Below are 22,937 nucleotides of genomic sequence, written 5' to 3'. Positions count from 1 at the left end.
ACGTTCCAGAAGCCGGCCGGGGCCGCAGGCAGAGCCCTGGGGACCGGCACCACAGGACGCCCTGCTTTCTGCCGCCCGCCGAGGCCCTGGGGACAGGGGGGCTCTCGTCCGCTGGAGCCAGCACCCTGACAGGGTGCCTGGCTTGTGTTTAGGCTTTTCCACTGTTTGGGCGAAACTGACTGCGAGTTTCCAAATAATTCTCTCTAAGCAGCAATAACTCAGGCGTAGCTGTTCATGGCGTGGGTGCAGGGCTCCTGCTCCCTGCTGGAGCACCGAGAGCACGCTGTTTATGAAACCCCGGGAGCCTCCGCCTCGGGGGACCCGAGCCACCGCGTCTGTGGCTGCCTCCTCAGCCACGATGCCAGGCACTTCAGAGACGCACACGAACGCGTGACTCCACGGGGAGCACGTTCAGAGCCCCGGGAGGACGAGGTGAGTCCTGCTGCACCTGGGCACACCTGCACAAATTAACGCATGTGAACCACACCCAACCTGCCCTCAGACCACAGTGGAATTAAGCTAGAAATCAATAACAGAAAAGTAACTTCAAATCCCTAAGTACCGGAGACTAAACAACACACTTCTAAATAACACATGGTTAAAAGAAGAAGGTTTCAGAGCAATTGAAAATGTGTTTAAATGAAAAGGCAACTTAACAAAATTTGTGGGAGGCAGCAAGAGTAGCGCTTGGAGGGGAACGTGCAGCGTTGAAAGTGCACGTCTTAAAGGGGGAAAGACTTAAGGAAACTATTAATAGAAAAAGAAGAGTGAGTTAACCCCAAAGCAGGCAAAAGAAAAGAAATAATAAAAATTGGAGGAAAATTTAAAACAGGAAATTAACAGAGAAAATCAATGAAACCAAAGCCGGTTCTTTAGAAAGATTAATAAAGACCTATAAACCCCTAGCCATGGTAAGCAAAACAGGTGGGGTTGGGGCGGGGAGGAGAGATTGAGAGAGAGAATACACAGATAGCCAACGTCACAAACCAGAGGGAAGGCATCACCCCTACAGACCCCATGGACTGAAAAGGATCATGAAGGGAGACTACGAACAACGGTGTGTCCACAAATCTCACAATTTAGAGGAAAGAGACCAGTTCTTTGAAAGACACAACCTGCCAACACACACCCAAAGAAACAGACAACATAACCTATGAAAGAAATTGAATCAGGAAATACTCAACTATCCATAGGCCCAGACGGATTCACTAGTGAATTCCACCAAAGCTTCAAGTTAGAAAATACACCAATTCTCTACAATCTCTTCCAGACACAGAAGCAGAGGGAACACTTTCTAACTCATTCTGTGAGGCCCGAATTACTCTCATACCAAAACCAGACAAAGGTGCTACAAGAAAGGAAAATTACAGGCCATTGACTCATGAACACGGATGTAAAAATGCTCAGCAAAACACAGGCAAACCAAACCCAACCCTGTATTAAAAGATTCACACACACAGATAAGCGGGTTTCACTCCAGGCATGCAAGGCGGGCTCAGTATTCAAAAATCAAACATAACGCATCACATCCCAGGAGTAAAGATGAAAAATCATATCAAGACATGCATAAAGGGAACACTGACCGCAATGAAGCCTGGTCCCCAATGAGACCCCGTGTGAATGCTGACCACAGTGAAGCCCCGTCCCAGTGACCCCGCCCCGCACAGGCCTCGTCCAAGGTCGGGCATGGAACACGGGGTCCTGGCTCCCTCCTCCTTCCTCCTCACCTCCCAAGACAGGAAATGTTTTCCAGGATAAGCGGCATCTTGCTTATTTACACACAGCAGGCCTGGGGATCAATCACAAGACCCAGGCGGCCCGTGCGATCACAGCCTGCAGATCAGCTCCAAGCGTGTGTGCGGGGGAGGCCACGGCGGCCTGCTGGCTCCAGGACAACCCCCACCCCCAGGCCTCGGGGTCAGGGGACGTGTGTCCTTTCCACGGCTGCTGAACCGGTCAGGGGCGGCTTCAAAGGGCCAGACGCAGGCCTGCAGCAGGCACCACGGACGCCGCCAACCAGGCTGGGCTCGGGGCAGTGGGGCAGGAACAGGGCGGGTAAAGCTGGCAACCACAGGTGAGCAGGGCTGGGGGCTGGAGGGCTGGAGGGCAGAGAACCCAGCCGGCCACGGCGCCAGTGGATACCCAAGACTGCACCACGCCCAACAGCCACAAAAGCACGGGCCTGTGCTTCGTCCAGGTGCCCTCCACACACGCCCTGGGGCCCAGCACAGAAACCGAAAGGGCGGGGAGGCTCTGTCACCAACGGGGACGATCCCTCGGACAACTGCAGAGAGAAAGTCACTCGTGGGACAGAGCACGTGGGACCCACGTGCCAGGCAGAGGGTGGAGCCCCAGAGCGGCCTCATCAGGCAGCAGCCCGCCCCCGCCGGAGACCCGGCCAGCACGCACGCTGCCGCCCAGGACGTCATCACAAACCACTGAGTGAACAGGTGAGCGCAGCAGATGCGCCTGGAGCCCTGCCTTTGCAAATATCCCCCTCTGCTCTCCTTCCGGGTGCCGCTCGAGACCCCGTCCCCGCGTGGGCAGCATCAGCCCCACACACACACAGGCAGCAAATGAGGCCTCTCGCGGAAGCCCGGCCCAACGGCTGCCCCCCATCCTGCACCCAGCCCCCGGGAAAGGCTGTTTCCATGCCCCGGCTCAAGTCCATCGTGGCCACCTGAGTCCACCCTCACCAACAGCCCCAGGTCCCTGGTGGCCCTGGGACCCAAGGGCTGGGCGGCCAAAGTGAGGCCACCTCGGTCCACGCGAGGTCAGGCTCAGGACACACCAGCCCGTTCCCTGCCAGATCTCACTGTGTCCGCCTGTATCTGCTTTTCTCCCACGAGGTGATGAGGCCCGGGGCACAGCCACATCACGCCGGCTCTCCTGTGAAAGTGCCGGGGCTGGGCTCGCCTGACTCCCGGCAGAGCAGCCATGCCTCAACACGCTCATGGTGCCATGAGGACCGGGGCCGTCAGGGGGCCACAGCCACCCCGTCAGGCCTGGGAGCCACAGGCCTCAGCCCTGGGCAGATCTCAGCCTAGACCCCGTGGGCTGCCCCGGGCATGGGACTGGGCTTGGCACCACGTTCAGTCCCGCCGAGATGCCCACCTGCCTCAGGCCTGGCCAGCGGCTTCCTCCTCTGCAAAATGTGCCAAGTTGCAACCAAGGAGACGACGTAAGGAGATTTATCCACCCCACCCCCACCTACTGACCCAGCTCTGGGATGGCCCCAGAGACCCAGAGCTGTCAAGACCCTCTGAAAAGTACCGCGGCATGAGCTCCAGGACACACATCAGATGGAAAAGGTGTGTGTGTAAGGAGGGGGGAGGGCGTGAACCTGCACGTGGGCTGACTCGCTCACTCGTCTGCTGCTCCAGCCACGGGCAAATCTGCTAGCAGAGAGCCCCCACGGCCACAGGAAGGACGCCGAGTGTCCGGTGGGGACACAGGGTAAGTGAGGCTCCGGGACACACCGTGCTGGTGGCGGCGACCTTGAAACCATAAACTATGTTAATATTTCACACAGTTCTAAAAACAAGCCTGAGATTTGAAAAATAATACTTACAAATCCAAGGGAAAAGCAAAAAAAGGAACTGAAATGTGTACCCATCAGCTCCCAAACAGACAGCATCAGCTCCCCAACTGCAGACACCTCAGGGCAAAATGAACCAGAATTAAATCTTCAATGCTTCTGCTGACCATACTGGTTGTTATTCGAAGGTCAGGTGTGTGCATGTGTGTGCGCCCCTGTGGTGAAATGAAGCAAAGAATTCTTTCGCTGGTGTCATGGACAGCTGAGATATTCAGCATGTGGGAAAAGAGATAAAGACAAAATTAATCACATTACTTTAAAAGGAAGGAAGGAAGGAAGCCAATCTTTAGCCCTGAATTGAAACTGGAAGAATCAATATGAACACATGAAATATTTTATTTTAAAAACAGTCCTGATTCTGTCTGCAGAAAAAGCCCAGCAACAAGGACAGAGCAAAGCAGTGACTCCCCCCCAGAACGCGGTCTCTAAACACAGCCTCCCACCAAGAGGAAGAAAACATACGAGACGAGCCGGCCACCTGTTGAAGTACCAGAAAGCAAGGAAAATGACAAAAGTGACGCGGTCACGCCAGAGGACACAGGAGCTTCATGAAGAGGGTCCAGCGGCCACAGAGTGGCCGTTTGGGTGCCGGTTGGATAAAAACTGCAGTGGACGAAACATCTACGTGGACTCAAGTCGGGGGCCTGGGGGAGGGATGATGAGCAGGACAGACGTGGGCTCAGGGAGACCACAAGTAATGAGGGTCCATAAGGGGCAGGGCTCAAGGCATGCCGCTGACCCAGCCCGGGGTCTGGCCCTCCACACCCCCACCCCATCACAGCCACGGACCTGCAGATGTGCTGGGTTCCATGTTCTGTATTCCCCATGGTTCATGGTCAGAGATCGTGTGCTGGGTTCCACAGCCCGTGGTTCTTCCTAAGCTGCGCTGAGACCCAAATGTGCTGTCTTTCCTGATCGGACAGATGCCAAATGGCGGGCTGGGCCTGGGCACTGTGGGGCCCGTCCTCCTACGTGGGCTTTGTTCACAAGTCCCTGTGGCCTCCGGCTGGCTGCACGCAAAGAGGGAGCCCGAGGCAGGCACCTTGGGGCAGGGACAGGACACCCCAGCCCCTCCCAGGCCCCAGGCTCTCCTCTCCCTCTCTGCAGAAGGTGGCCACACCAGAGTCCCCCCACTCAAAGCCCCACCATTCCCACCCCTGCCCTGGCCACCCTCCAAGGCCACCAGCACAGGGCATGCAGAGCGGCTGGCCTCTGGCCTCCACCTCCCACTTCAAAGGCCTCCTCCTCCCTGACATTCTCACGCCCGCCACAGAGGTCACAGTCCACAGAGGTCACAGTCCACAGAGGCGGCAGTCCACAGAGGCGGTGGTCCACGGACGTGACAGTCCACGGAGGCGGCGGTCCACTGAGGCCACGGTCCACTGAGGCTTCAGTCCGCAGAGGCAACAGACCACAGAGGCCACAGTCCACGGGGGCCACTGTCCACGGAGGCCACGGTCCACGGAGGCCACAGTCCACGGAGGCGATAGACCACAGAGGCAACAGTCCACGGATGCCGCAGTCCATGGATGTGACGGTCCACAGAGGCCACTGTCCATGGAGGCCACGGTCCATAGAGGCAACGGACCACAGAGGCAACAGTCCATGGAGGCTGCAGTCCATGGATGTGACGGTCCACGGAGGCCACTGTCCATGGGGGCCACGGTCCACAGAGGCAACGGACCACAGAGGCCACGGTCCACAGAGGCACTGGGCCAGATGTGTGCAGACAAACCAGGGACCCCGATTCCGTCTGAGAACAGGGACCCAAGAGGGGCCACCACACCGAGGACCTGACTAGTGGCGGACACAGACCAGCTGCCCCCTAGAGCCCCAACCCTATGGGCTGCTCCCTGGGGCGCTGGGACCCCCCCGGGACCCTGTCCTATGAACAGCTTCAGAGAAACAGCCTCTCCTCCCACCCCGTGATGGCCACAGGGGGCCCTGGGAGCAGGTGGACAGAGGGAAGAGCAGAGACATGGGATCCTCAGTCTTCTGGGGCACAGTGCAGCGAGGCGGAAGGCGGATGGGCCTGGGTGCCAGGCAGAGGGTCCACCTCACGGCTCTGACCAGCTGAGGGCCTGGCCGGCCAACTGCTGGGCCTCATCCCATCACCTGCGAAAGGGGCGACAGACAGACGTGGACGTGCCAGCACCACACCCAGCAGGCGGCACAGCCCCGCCGGCCCTGAGCGCCGCGTCCAGCCGCGGGCGGCGCCACGCTCACCAAGGCCCGGGCTCCTCCAGGGGGCTGGGGGTCTGCGGCCAGCCCAACCCAGGTGGCCTGTCCCAGGGCACCCTCGCCCCACCTGCAGCGGGCCCTCAGCCCAGCTGACGCCTGCCCTCGCAGACGGCTGGAGCACAGTGACCCCAAGTGGCCGGCCTGCCCACGGAGACGGCCGTGCGGCGGTCAGCACCTCCCCATAGGGGGCATCTCAGAAGCCAGCCAGGGTGCCGGTGGTGATGCCATGCAGACCCCCCAGGACCCCACCCAGCCCCTAAGCCCTGGGGGCCACCAATCGGCCCTCCACTTCCGTAATTCTGCCACTGTGAGAATGTCACTTAAATGATGTCCCGTGGGATGGAAGCTCAAGGGCCAGCTTCGCCTCTCAGCAAGCTCCCTGGAGGCTCACCCCACCCGCTGTGTGTGTGAGCAGCTTGTCCCCTTTTTTGGCCGGCCGCTATCCCACGGCACGGCGCCCAAGCTTATTTATCCACTCGCCCGCTGAGGGATACCTGGGTTATTTCCAGTTTCGGGCTTTTACAAAGAAAGCTGCTATGACAAGTTAATGTACGGGTTTTCACGTGAACGTAATTTTCCATTTCTCTGGGATAAATGCCCAAGAGTGCAATTGCCGGGTCACACGGCAGTTACATGTTTAGTTTTCTAAGAACCTACTCAAATGTTTTCCAGGCCATTACGGCTGCCATTCCCAGTGGCAATGGACGAGGGCCCGGCTCCTCCACCTCCGCACAGGCGGGTTTTACTCTGGCCATCCCGAAGGGTGTGGAGTGACAGCCCCCGGGGTTTGCTCTGCATTTCCCCGCTGCCCGAGGGGCCGGGCACCTCCCAGGGTTCATTCTCCATCCCAGGGTCCTCTGTGGTCGAGCGTCTCTTCAACACTCTGTCCAGTTTCTAACTGGACTCCTGGTTTTCGTGTTGTTGAATTGACAGAGATCTTCACGTGTTCTAGATGCCAGTCCTCGTTCAGACGTGAGTTGGCAGCTTGTCCTTCATCCCACGTGCCTCATGCTGGCCCCACCGGAGGAGAAGGTCCCTGGAGACAGTGTACCCGTTGACCCTGCATCGCGGGCAGCTCCCGAGTGCACACGGGCCCCGAGCAGACACAGGATAAAAGCCTTGGGGCGACTATCTCCAGAAAGCCCTGAGGTGGCATGGCCCACTTTCACTTAAACTTCACTCCTACGCCAGATAAAGAGCCCCATGTGCTTAGCCATGAAGGAACTCTTCCCGTAACTAGTCCCAGAGGCACCAGCAGAGGTCGGAGAACACCGCTCACATAACAAAGACCATCTGGAGCTCTCTTCCTGCTCCCGGGGGGGGGGGGGCACGCCGAGCTATGACAGACAGGCTGTACCCTGGGGCTGAGGACCAGCAAGCCCCGGCCTGAAGCCCAGAGTCGTCCGTGCCCCTCCGCCGCAGGGCTGTGTCCAGGGGCAGGACCCCCAGCCCCTCCTGGCTGGCCTCGCCCTGCCGCCTGCCCCCGCTGCCCACCGGAGCCCCCCGGGCCTCAACAGCCAGTCCACACCGCTGGGAACCAGGTCTTCTTGGTGAGAGCATGGGGGAAAGGATGAACACTGCAGGATCCGTTTGCCGAGAGAAGCGTGAGACTCGTCCACTGAGAACTGTAGGGCTTGCTGAGAAGGTGCAGATCCGGAGAGACAGAGACACGCTCCTGTCCGTCACTGAGAAGCCTCGATGCTGACAAGATGCCAGTTCTGTGTCAAACCCATCTACAAATCCAACGTGGGCTTTCAAAATAGAAAGTTATCTAAAATTCATACAGAAGCGCAAAGGCCCGAAAATAGCCCAGACGATTCTGCAAAAGAATGAAGTGAGAGGATTTACATGACCTGATTTCCAAGCTCACTGTGGAGCCACACCCATCAAGACTGTGGGGCTGGTGTGATGACACGGCAACAGATCTGTGGGACAGAACCCAGGGCCCAGAAACGAGCCTCACCCTGACGGCCAGCTGATTATCAACAAGGCGCCAAGACGCGTCCGTGAGGAAGTAACAGCCTCTTCGGCGAGTGGAGCTGGACAGTTAGACATCCACATAACCACCCAGCCTCAGAACCTGACCTCACGGCACACACGCTAACTCAGAGTGGTCCACAGACCTGAACGAGAGCTAAAAAGACAAAACCTTTAGAAAAAAACATGTCTTTGTAAATAAGCATTAGGCAAAGTTCTTAGATTGAAAACAACAGCATGATTCTTGAAAGAAAAAATAGATAAGCTGGACTTTAAAAGACTTGTTGGGCTTCCCTGGTGGCTCAGGGGTAAAGACTCTGCCTGCCAACGCAGGGGACGTGGTTCCATCCCTGATCCAGGAAGATCCCACAAAGTTCGGAGCAACCAAGCCCGTGAGCCTGTGCTCTGGAGCCCGAGAAGCACCGGTGCTGAGGCCACCGGCCGCGACTACTGAAGCCTCAGAACCCGACAGCTCGTGCTCCACAAAGGGAAGAACCACCACAGTGAGAAGCCCGAACGACAGAAGCAGAGAGGGCCCCGCTCTCCGCAGCTGGAGAGGGGCCTGTGCAGGAATCTACCCAAGAGCGGTGGACACCTGTGTGCACACAGATGTGCATTCGCGTGTTCACAGGCCCGGGAGCCCCTGCCTGACTCCAGCAGCCCCGGGCGGCCGTCACGCAGCACAACTGGCCTTGGGTGGGCCGACTGGAGGGGCAGGCAGGGGGTGGACCAGGGCGCAGAGATGCTCAACTGGACTGAGATGACTGCTCTGGAGTCTAGGACAGCCCTGATCTGACAAGGAAGCTCAACGTCCTGCTCCCGCCGCCAGTCCAGGCTCTGGACTCGCCCGCCCCAGGTATGCACCAGGCCCCCTGCGAGCAGACACACGTCTGGGGAAGGGCAGAAGGGCCAGCAGAGCTCAGGTTCACGCCGGACAGACAAGGCTGGGGCCAGAGGCCTGGCCAAGGAACCTTCATCATGAGCCCAGCCCACAGGGATGTGAAAGGAACAGTTCTAGTGCTTCCGGACTGATGAGGGAGAAAATGACCTTGGGGTGAAGGGTCGCCCTGGCCTCCTGACAGCTCCCCCCGGACACCCAGCAGGCCGGGCCAGTCAAGCCCGAGAGGCCGGATCCCACCTGCCCACCAGCACCTGTGCCCTTGAGGCCACACCAGCCCGGAGCCTGCAGCCTCCCGCTCCGTCTCCCGCTCCGTCTCCTGCTCCGTCTCCCGCCCCACCCAGCCCATCAGCCCAGCTGGTCCACCCGGGGCTGGCACCAACGTGCCCACCGTGCCCTCCAGCAGCCGTCCACCGTCCTCCCCGGCAGCCTACCTGACTGGCCTCCCCGGTGGCCCCGACCTCGCCCCCTAACGATAAGGTCCTTTAATGCGGCCACACATGCTGTCCTTAAACATCTGAAACATTTCATTAAATGTCTACACGGGGAAGAATTTCTGGCCTACTGTAATGGCTGGAACTGCTGTGTCATTCTTTTAAGCACAGACCATGGAATAAAAATCCACAGCTTCAAGTGTGCCATCTTGTCTGGGCCCAGGGACGCCCACTCCGCTGTGAGAGCCAATTTCTAGCTGCATCTGGGAAGAGACCAGTGTTTGAGTTCAGAGGGCGTGAGGACAGCCCTGCCCAGGGAGGGCGGCACCACCCCTCGAGGGCCCAGTCGGGGAGAAACGCAGGTGATGAGACACCCGCACACTCCACCTGAGCTAAACGTCCACCCTCCCGCCCTCGGACCTCTGCCTCCAGCTCTTGAGCCTTTGGACCGGCTCCCTGCACGTCCACTGGTAGACAACGGCATGCGGGGTGCCCCAGTCTCCCCGACCCCAAGAGGCCCCCGCGTTAAACGTCCTCAGACGTGTCTGTGTCCTCCGGGTCCTGCGTCTCTGGGGAGCCTGGTGCTCCACAAGACTGCACACCCCCCAGCTCTTTAAACAAGAAACACGGGCGTCAAAAGCCTCTTGGCTGGGAATGTGGCACTGTTACTGCTCTCCTTGAATGGACATTTCTACTCTTTTCTCTAGAACTCACCTTAGTGTAAAAACATCTACATTTAAATATGTTTCATCGACTTCCCTGACGTGCTGCTCTGTGAGAAACATGTGACTAGAAGACCTGAAGTATTAAAATCCTCCTTCAAGATTGAGGTTTTTAAAAAATTATTGGCACGGAGCTGGTTAAAAATAAATACATTAGATTCTGATAAATATTACATTGAAAAGGTAAAACTCTTTCGGAAACACAGCATTTAGAATATTGGGACGATGCTCGTTCACAGTGCCTCATTAAAAGCAATCTACTTGTCCCGATGTTCGGTGGCCCAAGGCCCCGGGAGGCAGTGCAGTCAAGGGAAAGCCGGGGTGAGAGCTAGGCGTCCCCCGCCCCTCAATGACAGAGGTTGATCTTGAGGAGGACGGGGAGAGGCTGGCCCCCCCGGCAGGTCGGTCCCAGAGCTCGAAGCCAGAGACAAGACCGTGTCTGGGCAGCCCCAGGAGGCTCGCACGAGGGCCAGCAGACCCGGGACCACGGCCCTGACTGTCCCTCTGCCCCTGGCACTTTCCAGGTCTGGGTTAAAGCACCTCCCTCCTCCAAGAGCCCCCGCCCCCGGTTCTGCGTCCCACAGAGACCTCTCCCACCCCACTCAGGCACATCTCCCAAGCGCCCTTCTCCCCTGCCGCCTGCTCACTGCCCTGGGGCAGCGCCGGACACCTGCTGGACGGACAGGTGCGTGGGAGTGAGCTCCTGCCTCAGGACCAAGGCTTTCCTGCCTTCAAGGGCAGGCAGAACATTCCTGAAGCTCCAGAGGTTACGTCACTTGCCAAGGTCACGCACCCAGCAAACAGCAAGGCCAGGAGAAATCCAAGGTCACCGAGCCCCAGCCGTTTTCCCCGCCCCCGCTACCAGAGGTCTTAGCCGCCTCCTGATGGCAAAACAGCCCGGAACGTCACCACGTGTCTGGGCCAGAAGCTCAGAGGCCGAGGCTCACAGCCCACACAGGCCCTGCTGCCTCCCTAGGCTCCTCCCCCAGCGCCCCCCGGACTTGCATGCGGCCACATTGGGGGTCCCCAGTGGGGAGCGGGGAACAGCCCTGTGGGCCGGCCAAGTGAGGACCACGTGCCGGCTGCTTCACCCTGAGCCCTGGGCCTCCCCACCTATAAAATGTACAGAAACCAACACGCACAGGGTCACCGTGAGACCCGGACAGGGGGTCAGGTGCCAGAGGATGGCAGGGATGAAGCCCTGGCGGACGCAGGGTCAACACCAGCCGCATCCCCCGCAGGAGGACCGGAAACACCAAACCCTTTGGAAGAAAACGGCCCTTGGCTCCGGGGGCCCCTCAGGGGTCCCGCAAACGCCCCCATAGGAGACCCCTCGAGAGCCCTCGCAGGAGGTGCCCCACCACACGAAGGTGCCGGCGTGGGGCTCGCAGCCCCAGCTCCCCACCCACCTCGAGAGGCTGGGCTGGGGGCCCAGCCGGTCCCCTGGGGGTGCTCCCAGGGTCACCCCTAAGCCTGCTCTCCGGCCATCGTGTGCAGCTCTGGTTCTGACGTGGGTCCCGCCCACAAGCCCGGCCGTGTGCAGTCGGTGCTCAAACAGCCGCCTTAGGGGTGGGACCCCTTCACGGTGCTCAAGGGCGAGGCTGGGAACAGCCGGGACACCCCCTCCCACACACAAGCCGCGCTTTCCTCTTGCTCTGCTGAGGATCTAGGCTACCTCGCCTGGTTGCATCTTGGGAGGGGACAGCTGGTTCACGCGTGTCCTTCAGAAAAAGCAACAGTTGCTAAGAGTCGGGCAAACAAAGACGCGCTTTGACTCCGGGAACAGCTGTGGGGAGGACACACTGTGTCCATCAGCTGCTCGCCCCTGATTTTCATGCCGTCGGAAATGGAGCGCTTTAACTCTTTGGCGCCCTGGGGTCTCTCTGCCCTGGTAACATCCTGGGTTCCTTGTGGCTCGACTGTGGACCCGGGTCCGTGCACGTGGCAAGGCTGAGCCAGCAGGGCTGGGGAGCAGGGGTCAGGGGGTCAGCCGGGCCCGGGGGGACGGGAGCTGCCCTCCCCTCCAGGGGCAGGCAGACGTGGCCTCAGAGGGCCTCATGTGATCAGGGACCCTCATCTTAGGCACGTGGACGGGGCCAGGCAGCCGCCTCCCCACCTGACAAATGGGGCAGGCGGCCTGCGTCTGCAGAGGCGGGACAGGCCCCAGGCAGGCGGTGATCCCACACTCGGCTCAGGTCCTCCCTCTGCAGTGAGCAGGGCTCAGGAGTGGGGCCAGCACCCTGGGGTCCCTCGGTCCAGGGCCCGTGTCGCCACTGTGGGGGTGCCGGGGCCAGCTCCCCAGCAGGGGCACTCCGCAGGGCCCCTCCTTTCCAGACAGAAGACCGCACTCTCCACCTCTCTGGACCTTAGTGACCCGTGGCCGGCAGGCACCTCAAATCACGTTAGGGGCGACCATCAGGAGACGTCAACAGTGACCCAGCAGGTGTGCGAAGGCCTTTCCGCCGCGTCCTGGGGACCTCTCGCTGCCAGACTGCAGCAGCTTTAAGTCACGACGGCGCCGGATGGGGGAGACCACGGGTGAGGCCAACGGAAGGTTCTGGGGCCAGCGGTGCAGTCACGGCGGGAAGCAGGTCAGCCAGGTGGCCTTGCTGCACCCGTGGCCCGAATCCCCGCCTCTCCCAGGCCGCAGGGGCTGTGGGCAGCCTGCTCACCCTACCCGGGGCCCATCTTGCTGCTGGCGCGGCCCTAACAAGACGCGCCCATGAGGCCTGCCACCCGCAGTCTGGCTCAGAGCACTCCAGGACGCGGGCGCCAGAGCCCCGGGCCAAAGCCCCCATGGAGTGCGGCCCCCATGCGCTGGGCCACGCGGCCCGGACATACTAGCCTGGAGGCGTCCTCAGCCCAGAGTGGCCTCACGTGTTAAAGCCATCAAGCAGCTGCTCAGACGAGGTCCGGCCCCCTCCGAGACACCAGCCTTGTTTCTCAGTTTTGGTTTTTAGCGTCGCCTGACTGGGAGGCCGCGAAGCCGGAGCTGGAGCCAGGCTGGAGGGGGCGGGGGGCAGAGAAGCAGAGCCTGCCCTGAGCTGCGCCGCCTGGCAACGCAGCTGCCTGCGTGTTTTTCCCATCACCTGGGGGCCGGGCCGGTCTGCGGACAAACAGGCTGCGAGATACGCAGGTGGGCGGGAGACAGACAGCTGCGTGGCCGGGAGCGCAGACGGAGGCCGGCCTTGATGAGAGCTACAGAGAGTGCGGCCACCCCCCGGTCAGAGGCTCGTCCGGCCGTCTGGGGGCTCCGGGGACTATGGGGCCCCCACCTGGGGCCTGACACAGAGCCGCGGCCAGACCCCTGCCCCCAGCGCGAGGACACGGGGCTCCCTGGTCCCCTCTGGTGCTCCCAAGACCCAGCAGGGCAGGGCCAGCTCCCTGCACCCCCACGGCCCCAGGACAGCGGGCCCCCTGATCGCGGGGCAGCACCTGGGCCGCCACCTTCCTCCCGTCACAGGCATGTGACCATGCGAACTGTCACCCAGGAGGGGGCAGGACGCAGGCTGCAGAGCCCCCAAGGGGCCGGGACCAGCTCTGGTGGGTGCTGCGGTTTGACCAAACGACACGCTCCTTCTCTTAGAGGGAACACTGCTCACGGCCCCCCGCTCTCCCAGCCGGTGGACCTGCAGACCAGCTAGACTGGCTGGCGGAGCCACGATGCCCGGCCCGCGACCGTGGGGTGGCCTGTGTCACCTCTGAGGTCAGCAGGAGGGCTGCAGGGCAGCACACTGCTCCCCCGGGGTCTGTCTGCGGGGACGTGCGGGGGCTCTCCACCCAAGGAGGCGGAGGGAGCAGCAGGGCTCGCCAGACGCTCCACACGCTTGGGGGTACAGGCGGCACGCACCAGGCCGCGGCGAGCACAGACGGAGCCGCAAAGCCCCACGTCCACCAAGCTGGGAACAGCAAAGATGCTGGGCGCCACACGAGGAGCCAGCATGAGGAAGGTCAGGAGACAGCCCTCTCCACCTGCACCCCCTGGACCTGCTTCCTGAGCTGTCGACTGGTCTCCTCGAGGCCGCTGTGGCCAGAAACGGGGGCATGCGGGCTCCGATCTGTAAAGTGAGTTTTCCTCTGAGCAAAACAAAAGATCTGAAGCAGACACGCCCTGTGGAAAGCTTTCTTTCCACGCCAGCCTCGCAAAGAGGAATTTTAATCCAACCATCTGCTTCCTCCACTTCTTGTCCACCTGCTCTCGGATGCAGAAGAGTCAGAGGCAGAGGGAGCCTCGTGGCTCTGGAAACTTAGGGTCAAGGGCAAAGGACCCCCCCAGATGCTTCCTGGACACATGCTGCCAGAAACTGCCCGGAGAGGGAGTCCTGCTCAGCTGCCTTGGCCCTAAGCTAAGACCTCGCTCCATCAGCCACTGCCTGGGGCTGGCAGGGCCGTGAAAGGGCAGGACCTGCTGAGAAGCCTTGCAATTCTGAGCCCAAACCCTTCTGTTCTGGGCATAAGAGTCCAGGCCGCAGACCTGCTCAGCAGCTTCCAGGGAAGCCAGTGAGCTGCGCCCAGGTGTCAGCAGTTTTCAGAGAAATGACGCCCTCTCATCTCAAATGTGGTATCAGGCCATCGCAACTGGGGTGCCCAGCACCAGGAAGGCTACTCAGCGGAGGGAGAGGGGGTCGGGGGGTGACTGTGAGGTGTCCCCCACGTCCACCTTCCATGGGTCTGCGAGGAACTGCAGAGCAGAGTGAGAGGGCAGTCCAGGACACCAGGGAGGACTGAGCGCGGGCGGTCCTGGAGAGGAGCACTGGCCCTCCAGCCCCGCCCACCCCACGGGCTTCTGCAGACGAAGCCTCTCCAACGCCAACCTCCCGCCCGCCCCAGGAAGCAGCCTCGTCCCCATGCTGGGGGCCAGGAGGGGCCAACCCCAACCTCAGGTCTCCTGGACATGCCTACGGCCTTCCTGGGTGACTGGCCAGCACAATGTACCACAAACCTGAAAACCCAACCTGGCACCTGCCCAGTGCCGCCACACTGCTCCGGGAGCCGGCCCTGCAGAAGACCACTCCTCAGTCTCCACCCCTAACGCAGGAGAGACGTCCCAGCGACCTCGGTCTCCTCCGAGGCCCCTAACACAGGAGAGACGTCCCAGCGGCCTTGGTAAGGGCACTGGTGGACAAACCGACCACCCCTCAGTAGAGCGACAGGCCCACAACCACCAGACAGGGGTCACAGGGGAGGCCCCCAGGCCTCAGAAGATGCGTGTGTCCCATCCGGCTCCACACAACACGCTCACAGACAGCAGCCTGCAGGGACCACCCCAGACTGCAGCAGGTGGTCACTGTGGGGAGGGGGTCGCAAAGAGGCCTTCTCAGGATTTTCCTGGTGCCACAGTGGGTAAGCTTCTGCCTGCCGATGCTTGGTCCGGGAAGAGTCCACGTTCCACGGACAACTGACCCGTGGACCAAGATCCTGAGCTCCGCACCAGGGCGAAGCCACAGCAGTGAGAAGCCCGAATGCTCAGCCACGAAGACCCCTCTCGGTGCAACTAGGGGAAAACCTGTACGCAGCACAAAGACCCAGTGCAACCACAGATGAATAAATAAAATCAGCTTTTCAAAAAAGCTGCCATTGTGAAAAAACAAAGAGTTCTTCTCCCTTCATTCTGTTCGCCATGTGTACATCCTACATGGACTGTTCTCAAAATGTGCTCAATGAGGCTAATGAATCAGTTTGCTGAGAATGGGGGGAAAATGAATTTTTTTAGAAAAACCAAATTTCTAGACATCATTTACTCTTTGATCCACATTGAGAAGTTTATCTTAAACAGGCAAATACTTTCAACGAGCCTCTGAGGACAGGCATGTCATCCAAACGCTGCGTGTCCTGAAAAACGCAGGAGCCAGGGAAGGAAAGCAGCCTCGTGACACGGCCCGGAGCATGCAGGGCAGATGCTGTGCTCCTCATGGGCGTGAGGCTCCACCGGGGCGTCCTCCCGCTCCGCCCAGGTTCAGCTGTGGCACAGAGTCAGCCCTGAAGGACTGCACCCAGTGCCCCAAGGGCCCTCTCACCTGGGCGGCGGGGCACAAAACATTCCAGCTTTCCCTATTACTCACATGGTCTCAATTCTCAGGCAAAGCACCCCAGCGCCTTCAGACCTGGACCACTCCCTGAAGTAACCTGCATCCCCACCCCACATGCACCTCCTGGGGTAACCCACACCCCCACCCTCCATCCACCCCCTGGGGAAACCTACACCCCACGTCCACCCTCTGGGGTAACCTACACCCCACGTCCACCCTCTGAGGTAACCTGCACCCCCCTCCCCACGTCCACCCCCTGTGGTAACCTGCACCCTTGCCCCACGTCCACCCTCTGGGGTAACCTACACCCCACGTCCACCCCCTAGGGTAACCCACACCCTCGCCCCACGTCCACCCCCAGGGTAACCCGCACCCTCGCCCCACGTCCACCCCCGGGGTAACCCGCACCCTCACCCCACGTCCACCCCCGGGGTAACCCACACCCTCGCCCCACGTCCACCCCCGGGGTAACCCACACCCTCGCCCCATGTCCACCCCCTGCGGTAACCCGCACCCTCGCCCCACGTCCGCCCCTTCCAGCCAGTGCTGCCCATCACCCAGCTCAGTCACCCTCCTTCAGGACCCCGTGCTGAGTGCACAGACGTGCTTCCACGCGCGCCCCCAGAAGGCAGCGCGTTCGGCCCTCTGCAAGCAGACGAGGTGTCTTTCTGTGACAAGGCCGGCCTACAGGCACTTCCGATCCTGACCCAGATTTGGGAGGCAGCCCAGGTGCACACAGCGCTTCATTTCCGGAGGCCACCCCCACCCCGAGCCTGTGCTCCCAAAGCCGACCCACGTGCCGTGGAGCGGGCGTCCCGCCAGCCCCCAACTCCTACCTCCGCTCATTGTCGTCCAGGTGAGAGAAGAGCACGTTCTTGGAGATGGCCTTGGCCAGCGCCGTCATGGTCTTGTAGTCCTTGGGGATGACCTGCGGGGAGGCCAGGCGAAGTCAGACCTGCGACATCCCAGGGCCTGAACCTGCCAGCCTCTCCGGGTACCAGCCTCTCTGGGTACCTGCTAGACCCCAAGAAATGTTGCTGCCCAGCCTGCAAGATGTGTCTACCAGTGATGGTAGACAGAAAACTTGAAATGCTAGCTGAGCGTCACAACTTTTTTAAATTTAAAAAGTAAAGAATAGAGAAGGAGCTGAGAGTGACCCAGAGCTGGCCTAAGTGTCACCGTGAACTCAGGGTCTTGGTGGACAGGCGCTGGGGGCCGCCAGAGCTTCTAAAAGACACTACGGACCTCTTGGCCCCTGGATTACCATGCCTTTTAAAATCTTCTTTCTTTCTTTGGCTTTTCTTCAGGTAGTAAGTACTTACTGAAGTACTTGAAAACTGGGGGAACAAAAGATAACGTGACCCAAGGCTGGCTCCACACTCCTAGCTGGTGATGGAGGGGGCGGGTAGGGGTCTGGACCCAGTTGGCCAAAATGTGGGTAAAAAGCCATCCCCATGCCCACCGGGACCAGCCCGCGGCACTCACGATGTGCTCCGTTGGTGACCAGCACCAGCATCTCCAACTCCAAGGTTCTTCCCTTAAAAGACACCAAGAGGAACTTCCCCCGTGGCCCAAAGCTTAAGAACCCGCCTCACAATGCGGGGGACGTGGGTTTGATCCCTGGTCAGGAGATTAACGTCCCACATGCCAAGGAGCAGCTGAATCCTGGAGCAGCTGCTGTCCGTGCGTGGCAGCTAAGACCTGAGGCAGCTCAATAAAGAAACGTTGTCTTAAAAAAGGACACCAAGGGGGAGGCTGACTGTGCCGTGACACGGCCCCGCCTCATGCTCAGCTGCCCCTCACTCTCTTCCAGGCTGGGGTAGGGGGGACGTCAGGACCCCCCAGGTGGGCGCACTATGTCTGAAACCACGGAACCCTTGTAAAAGGAGACCCCTGGGGGCCAGGACGGAGCCTCCTGAAAAGCCGCCTCAGGTCCAACCACTGTATAGCAGGTCAGACCTGCAATACTGAAGGCACCCCGCCCTCCTGCCACACCCAGGGTTGCCCCGGAGCACCCCCACCAGCTTCCCAGGGACTAAACCCACACATCCGTCCCCCCTCCTCAGCCCCCACCCGGGCCACACACAGGCGACCACTCCTCAGCCCCTCTGGTCGGGGACAGGTCCTCGGAGGAGGGCCGGCCAGTTACTCTGCAGAGCGTCCCTCCCTCTGGGTGTGTCTGGGGAACTCCGCGTTAGACATGAGTCCTGGGTTTCAGGAGAAAGGCCACAGGAGTGAAGTGTCCTGGTGGGCTTCTCAACTGTACTTTCGCTGGTTTTATTCCCTGATAATTGGGAGGGCTGGGGGTAGGTGTGGTCACATGCAGACAGAGGTTCAGTTTTGTGAGATGAAAGCATCCTGGAGATGACAGTGATGACCGTGGCATGACAGTGGCTGAAGTGCCGTGGCCACTCTGTCCCCAGATCCCTATGTCGAAGCCCAAGGACCACGGCCTAGGGAGGGTCCCCAGGTTACAGGGTTCGGTGATGGGGCTTCGGGAGGGGGATGGCATCGGGGGAGGTTGTGGGGGCGGTGTCCCCAGGATGTGATCGGTGCCCTTGTAAGTCGAGACCCTGAGAGCTTGCTCCACACACGGCCCCCCAACTCGACCTGAAAACACGTGCAAAGGTGACGACTGTCTGGGGACCCGGGAAGAGGGTCCTCACCAGGAACCCACCCTGCCGGCACCTTGGTCTGGGACCCTGAGCCCCCAAGTTGTGACAGTATATGTCTTCTGTGTAAGCCCCCAGCCTCTTGTCATGGCGGCAGGAACAAACACAGGTGGTAAACCTTATGTTACTCACATTTTCCTAATTTTTCAAAATTTTTAATGGCCATAAACTATTTTTTAAAAAATTTTAAAAAGCAAAGCTAGCTGTAGAAATGCATAAGAGGGACTGACAGGTCCAAGGGGGCCTTGGGGGCCACGTGGCCACCAGCGCTGTCTCACCAGCCAGGCCCCTGACAAGGTAGAGGGGAGCCCTGCTCAGCGGGAGAGGAAGGGAGCTTGATGGCCAGGGTGTGGCGGGCTCCCTCCAGACAGCTCCGAGGTCGGGGTCCAGCCTGCAGGATGAAGCCAGGAGGACAGGAAAGCGTGGCCACAGACCTGGGGCTCCTCCCCCACACCCCACAACCTGGGTGGACCCACCCTATCCCCAGCCTATCGGCGTCAAGAACCATGGGCGGCAGGGGCCCCACGGGAGCTCAGGTAAGTGCGGGGGCGAGGCTCAGGCTCAGCGGGGACCACAGGACCGCCCCCTCCGCCCCCCACCCAGGGAGATCGGCGCAGCTCCGGGCTGTGGGCGGGGCGTGGGCGGGGCGGAGCACGCAGGGGGCCAGTCCAGGCCCACCTTCCGCACGTAGGACACCGCGTCCTCCTCCGTGTACACCTCGGCGCTCACGCCGCCGCGCCGGTGCCGGGCCTTCACCACGGGATTGGGCGGCAACGGAGACACATCCTCGTCCTGCAAGTCCGACTGCGAGGCCGACTTCTGCTGAGCCAGGATCTGTCTGTTTTCTTCCTGGGGAGCAGGGGGGCAACAGGGAGGGGTGAGAGGAGAGGCCGTCGTGGCAGAACCCCAGAGTCGTCCAGGAGGCCGTGGGGTCCCGGGAAGGCAGGGGACCCTGAGCACCCTGGCCGGGCTCCTGTCCCGGACCCCACCCCCACCCCCCGCTCTCCAGCGCCCTAGGGGTGCCCCGTGCTGACCCCCGCCCCCCCCCCCCAGGACTCCCAGCCCACAGCTCTGCTGGCCATAGCACCCTGGCTCCAGGAGGCTTTCTGCTCATTCACACTTTGAGCAACGTGTCCTGGAACCAAATTCGAGTCAACCCAAGCCCCCAGCAAGCACGTGGGGTGCCCCCAGGCCCCAGGCTTCACCCTGAGGGCAGCGGTGCCCGCTGAGGCGCAGGAGACAGGAGTTGGGTGCATAACAGGGAGACAGACCCAAAAGCTACTGCTTTTTAAAAGCCAGGTTTACACACAGAGGCCCCCAAATCCAAAACGTGCAAAGGGACGTGGAGGTCTCCCATGGCTGACCCCACAGCCCCACAGCCCCAGAGCAACCTGGTGACCAGCTGGTCCCCAGATGGAGACGGGGCTTCCCAGCACATGGCCCGGGGCGGTCAGAGCAGCACAGGCTGAGCAGCACGGCTGACTCCACACAACTCTGCATCTACAGAGACCCCGAGGACAGATGCTTTACTCACGCCACCGAACATGGTGTTCATCCAAAACCCAGCATCCGCAAGGCTGGGCAGCAGCCCCAGTGCCTTGTGGGTGAGAGGGCTTCCCCGAAGGGCAGCCCTGGACACACCAGCACCACCGACTGCTCCAGAACTGCCTTCCAAGGTCACGCCTTGCTGCTCTCCTGTTACCATGACGACAGCCTTCCCATCCTCCCTGAGACTGGCATCAGTATTTCCCCGGAGCCAGGAGTCCCTGGGTTATGTGCCACCACTGCAGTTTACTGGGCGAGAGATGAATGCCAACACACGAGCAATGCGCTGCTGTTCCGTCGCTAAGTCATGTGCAACTCGCTCACAACCCGCCAGGCTCCTCTGTCCACAGGATGTCCCAGGCAAGAAAACTGGAGTGGGTTGCCATTTCCTTCTCCAGGGGATCTTTCCAACCCAGGGATCAAACCCAAGTTTCCTGCATTGGCAGGCAGATTCTTTACCACGGAGCCACCAGGGAAATATCATTTTCATTAGCTCTACTCAACATTAAGATTGTGGGTAAGGGCTTCCCTGGTGGTCCAGTGGTGAAGAACCCACCTGCCAAAGCAGGGGCCGTGGGTTCAATCCCTGGTCCGGGATGACCCCACGTGCCTTGGGGCAACTAAACCCGGGCACCGCGACTACTGAGGTCGCACTCTGCAACGAGAAGCTGCAGCTGGAGAGCAGCCCCTGACGCCACGACCAGGGCAAGCCCACCTGCAGCGGCCAGAAATGAACTAGAAACTGTTGGTAAGACCGTCCCGCGTTTACAGAAGTCATCACAAATGTCACCGACTGCTCCTGTAAACCATGAATTTTGACTAGAAATGTCAGCTGCATCTCAAGTGAGACACCCTGGGCCTTTGCTCTTAGAAAAATTATTAAAGACCAGAACAAGGGAATTCCCTGGGGTCCAGTGGTTAGGACCCCACGCTACCACTGCTGAGGGCCCAGGTTTGATCCCTGTTCGGGGGAACTAAGATCCCACAAGCCACGTGGCCGAAAAGAAAAAACAGTAGTCAGGCAGAAGTGAGTCGGTGGGACCCTGAAGCGACACCATGTAAAGGCCCCCAGGGTGCAGTGTGGACTGCCTAGAGTGACTCCCGGCTCTGCCGGCACCCAGAAGAGAGGAGTCAGCAGAGGTGCCCGGCCACCGCAGGACGTCCACAGAGTCCCGCCATGCAGAAGTGATCAGGCTCCATGGTGGTGGTGACCCGGGGCAGAGAGGTGGGAGCAGGTCAGGAGGAAATGACCCCAGGCTTCCTGCAGAAGCGAGGGGCCCGAGAGGTGATTGAGCAAATGAGGGGGCTTTGCTTCGATTGAAGTGAAACTCACACAACATAAAATTAACAGCCCATCGTCTTAAAAGTGTGCAGTTCTGTGGCCTTCAGGGCATTCTTAACGTTATACAAACATCACTAGCACCGAGATCCAGGTATCTCATCACCACCAAACACCTGCCAGACCCCTGCACCCTCCACCCAGGCCTGGCACTCACTAGCCCACCTGCCATGTCTGTGCACATGCCCCTTCTGGACGTTTCACGGGAGCAGTCCCACGGTGCGTGTCCATCCATGCCGGGCCCTCCCTCTCTGATGGTCTCCAAGGTACACATGTTGCTGAGGTGCCAGCTCGCCCCTCCTTTCCATAGCTGAGTCCAACTCCATCCTATCACATCTCAATGGCCCGTTCATGGCTGGTCGACAGGGACTGGGTTCACCCCTCGACTGCCATGGGTGTTGAGTGTGCGGGCGCGTGTCTCAGCACTGTGTGCCGTTCCTGGGGACACCCCGGGGCATCACGCTCAGCTCAGTGAAGAACCTCTGAGCTGTCTCCACTGGCCGCCCCGTTCCACGCTCCCAGCTGCAGTGCAATCCCCAGGCACCCTTGCCACTTTCTGTGTTTTGGTTTGGTTTCGATCTGGTTGACCTGAGTGGGTTTGGGACACACTGACTTCACGATAATGGAGAGACCTGGCCTTGGGAGTGGCCCACAGCACTGTGGACAGAGGCTGACCCAGGCCCGCGGTCATGGCGAGGACCCGGGGCTCCCCAGGGAAGCCGCCAGAAGCCGCTTTTCTTCCAGGAAGCTGAGGTCCAGCCCTTGCTTTCCTGGACCCATGAGCAGCTCCGGCCGGGCACAGAGATGATTTTCCATCTTTGGCAGCAAAGGGTCAGATGAAGCAGGACACTGGTGGTTCAAAGCATGGAGCCCCTTCGGGGGGGTTAAAAGGACCCGGGGGTTCCCAGGAGCCATGGCCCCCCAGGGCTCCTCCACACCAGACCATTATTCCTGGATGACACCCCCCGCCCCCCGACCCGGGAGATTCCAGGAAACCGTCTGGCTCTCGGAGCTCCCCTTCCTGTCTCCCATATCCGGGCTGATGAGCTGTCTGGGCTGCAGGATGGTGGAGGACTCAGGGTCAGGACAGGCAATCCAGGCCAAAGGCATCTTCATAACCAGAGTGTGGGAACGGCCTTCCCAGAAAGCTGCGGAATCTGCCCCTAACGCAGAGGCAGCTCCAGGGACCGTGTTCTGCCCCCGGGGCCAGGGTCTGCCTGGGCCGCAGTGTGGGCAGCTCATCTTCTGACCGGGTTTTTCCCACACGAGGGGGTGAAGTGCAGGCTTCCAGCCCGAGGGGAGACAATGACGGGGGGTCTAGGGAGACGCTACATGACTGAGCTCACCCCCCAACACCCTGCACGCCTGGGACCCTGGGACCGCGGAACCCCTCACCCCGCCCCCCACTCACTGGGCGGGAACACCGCCTGCCCCCTCACTTGCAGGAGAGTCCCAGGGTAAGGGGCGTGTCCAGGGCACCTG

General features: G+C 60.4%; 1 protein-coding gene across 1 annotated transcript in view; it reads right to left on the bottom strand.

The window, feature by feature from the left end:
* The window catches only part of PRKAR1B (protein kinase cAMP-dependent type I regulatory subunit beta), a 68,713-nt gene that overhangs the window by 36,809 nt on the left and 8,967 nt on the right, over positions 1-22,937 (bottom strand). The window contains exons 3-4 of the mRNA XM_043455605.1: positions 19,250-19,420; positions 16,736-16,827 (exon numbers count right to left, since the gene is read on the bottom strand). Coding sequence (XP_043311540.1) covers positions 16,736-16,827; positions 19,250-19,420 — 263 coding nt within the window. The remainder of the gene's footprint in view (positions 1-16,735; positions 16,828-19,249; positions 19,421-22,937) is intronic.

Source organism: Cervus canadensis, chromosome 32 (assembly GCF_019320065.1).
Source record: "Cervus canadensis isolate Bull #8, Minnesota chromosome 32, ASM1932006v1, whole genome shotgun sequence".
Classification (NCBI taxonomy): Eukaryota; Metazoa; Chordata; class Mammalia; order Artiodactyla; family Cervidae; genus Cervus; species Cervus canadensis.
The sequence above is the reverse complement of the archived record's forward strand: the minus strand, read 5'-3'. Positions and strand labels throughout refer to the sequence as shown.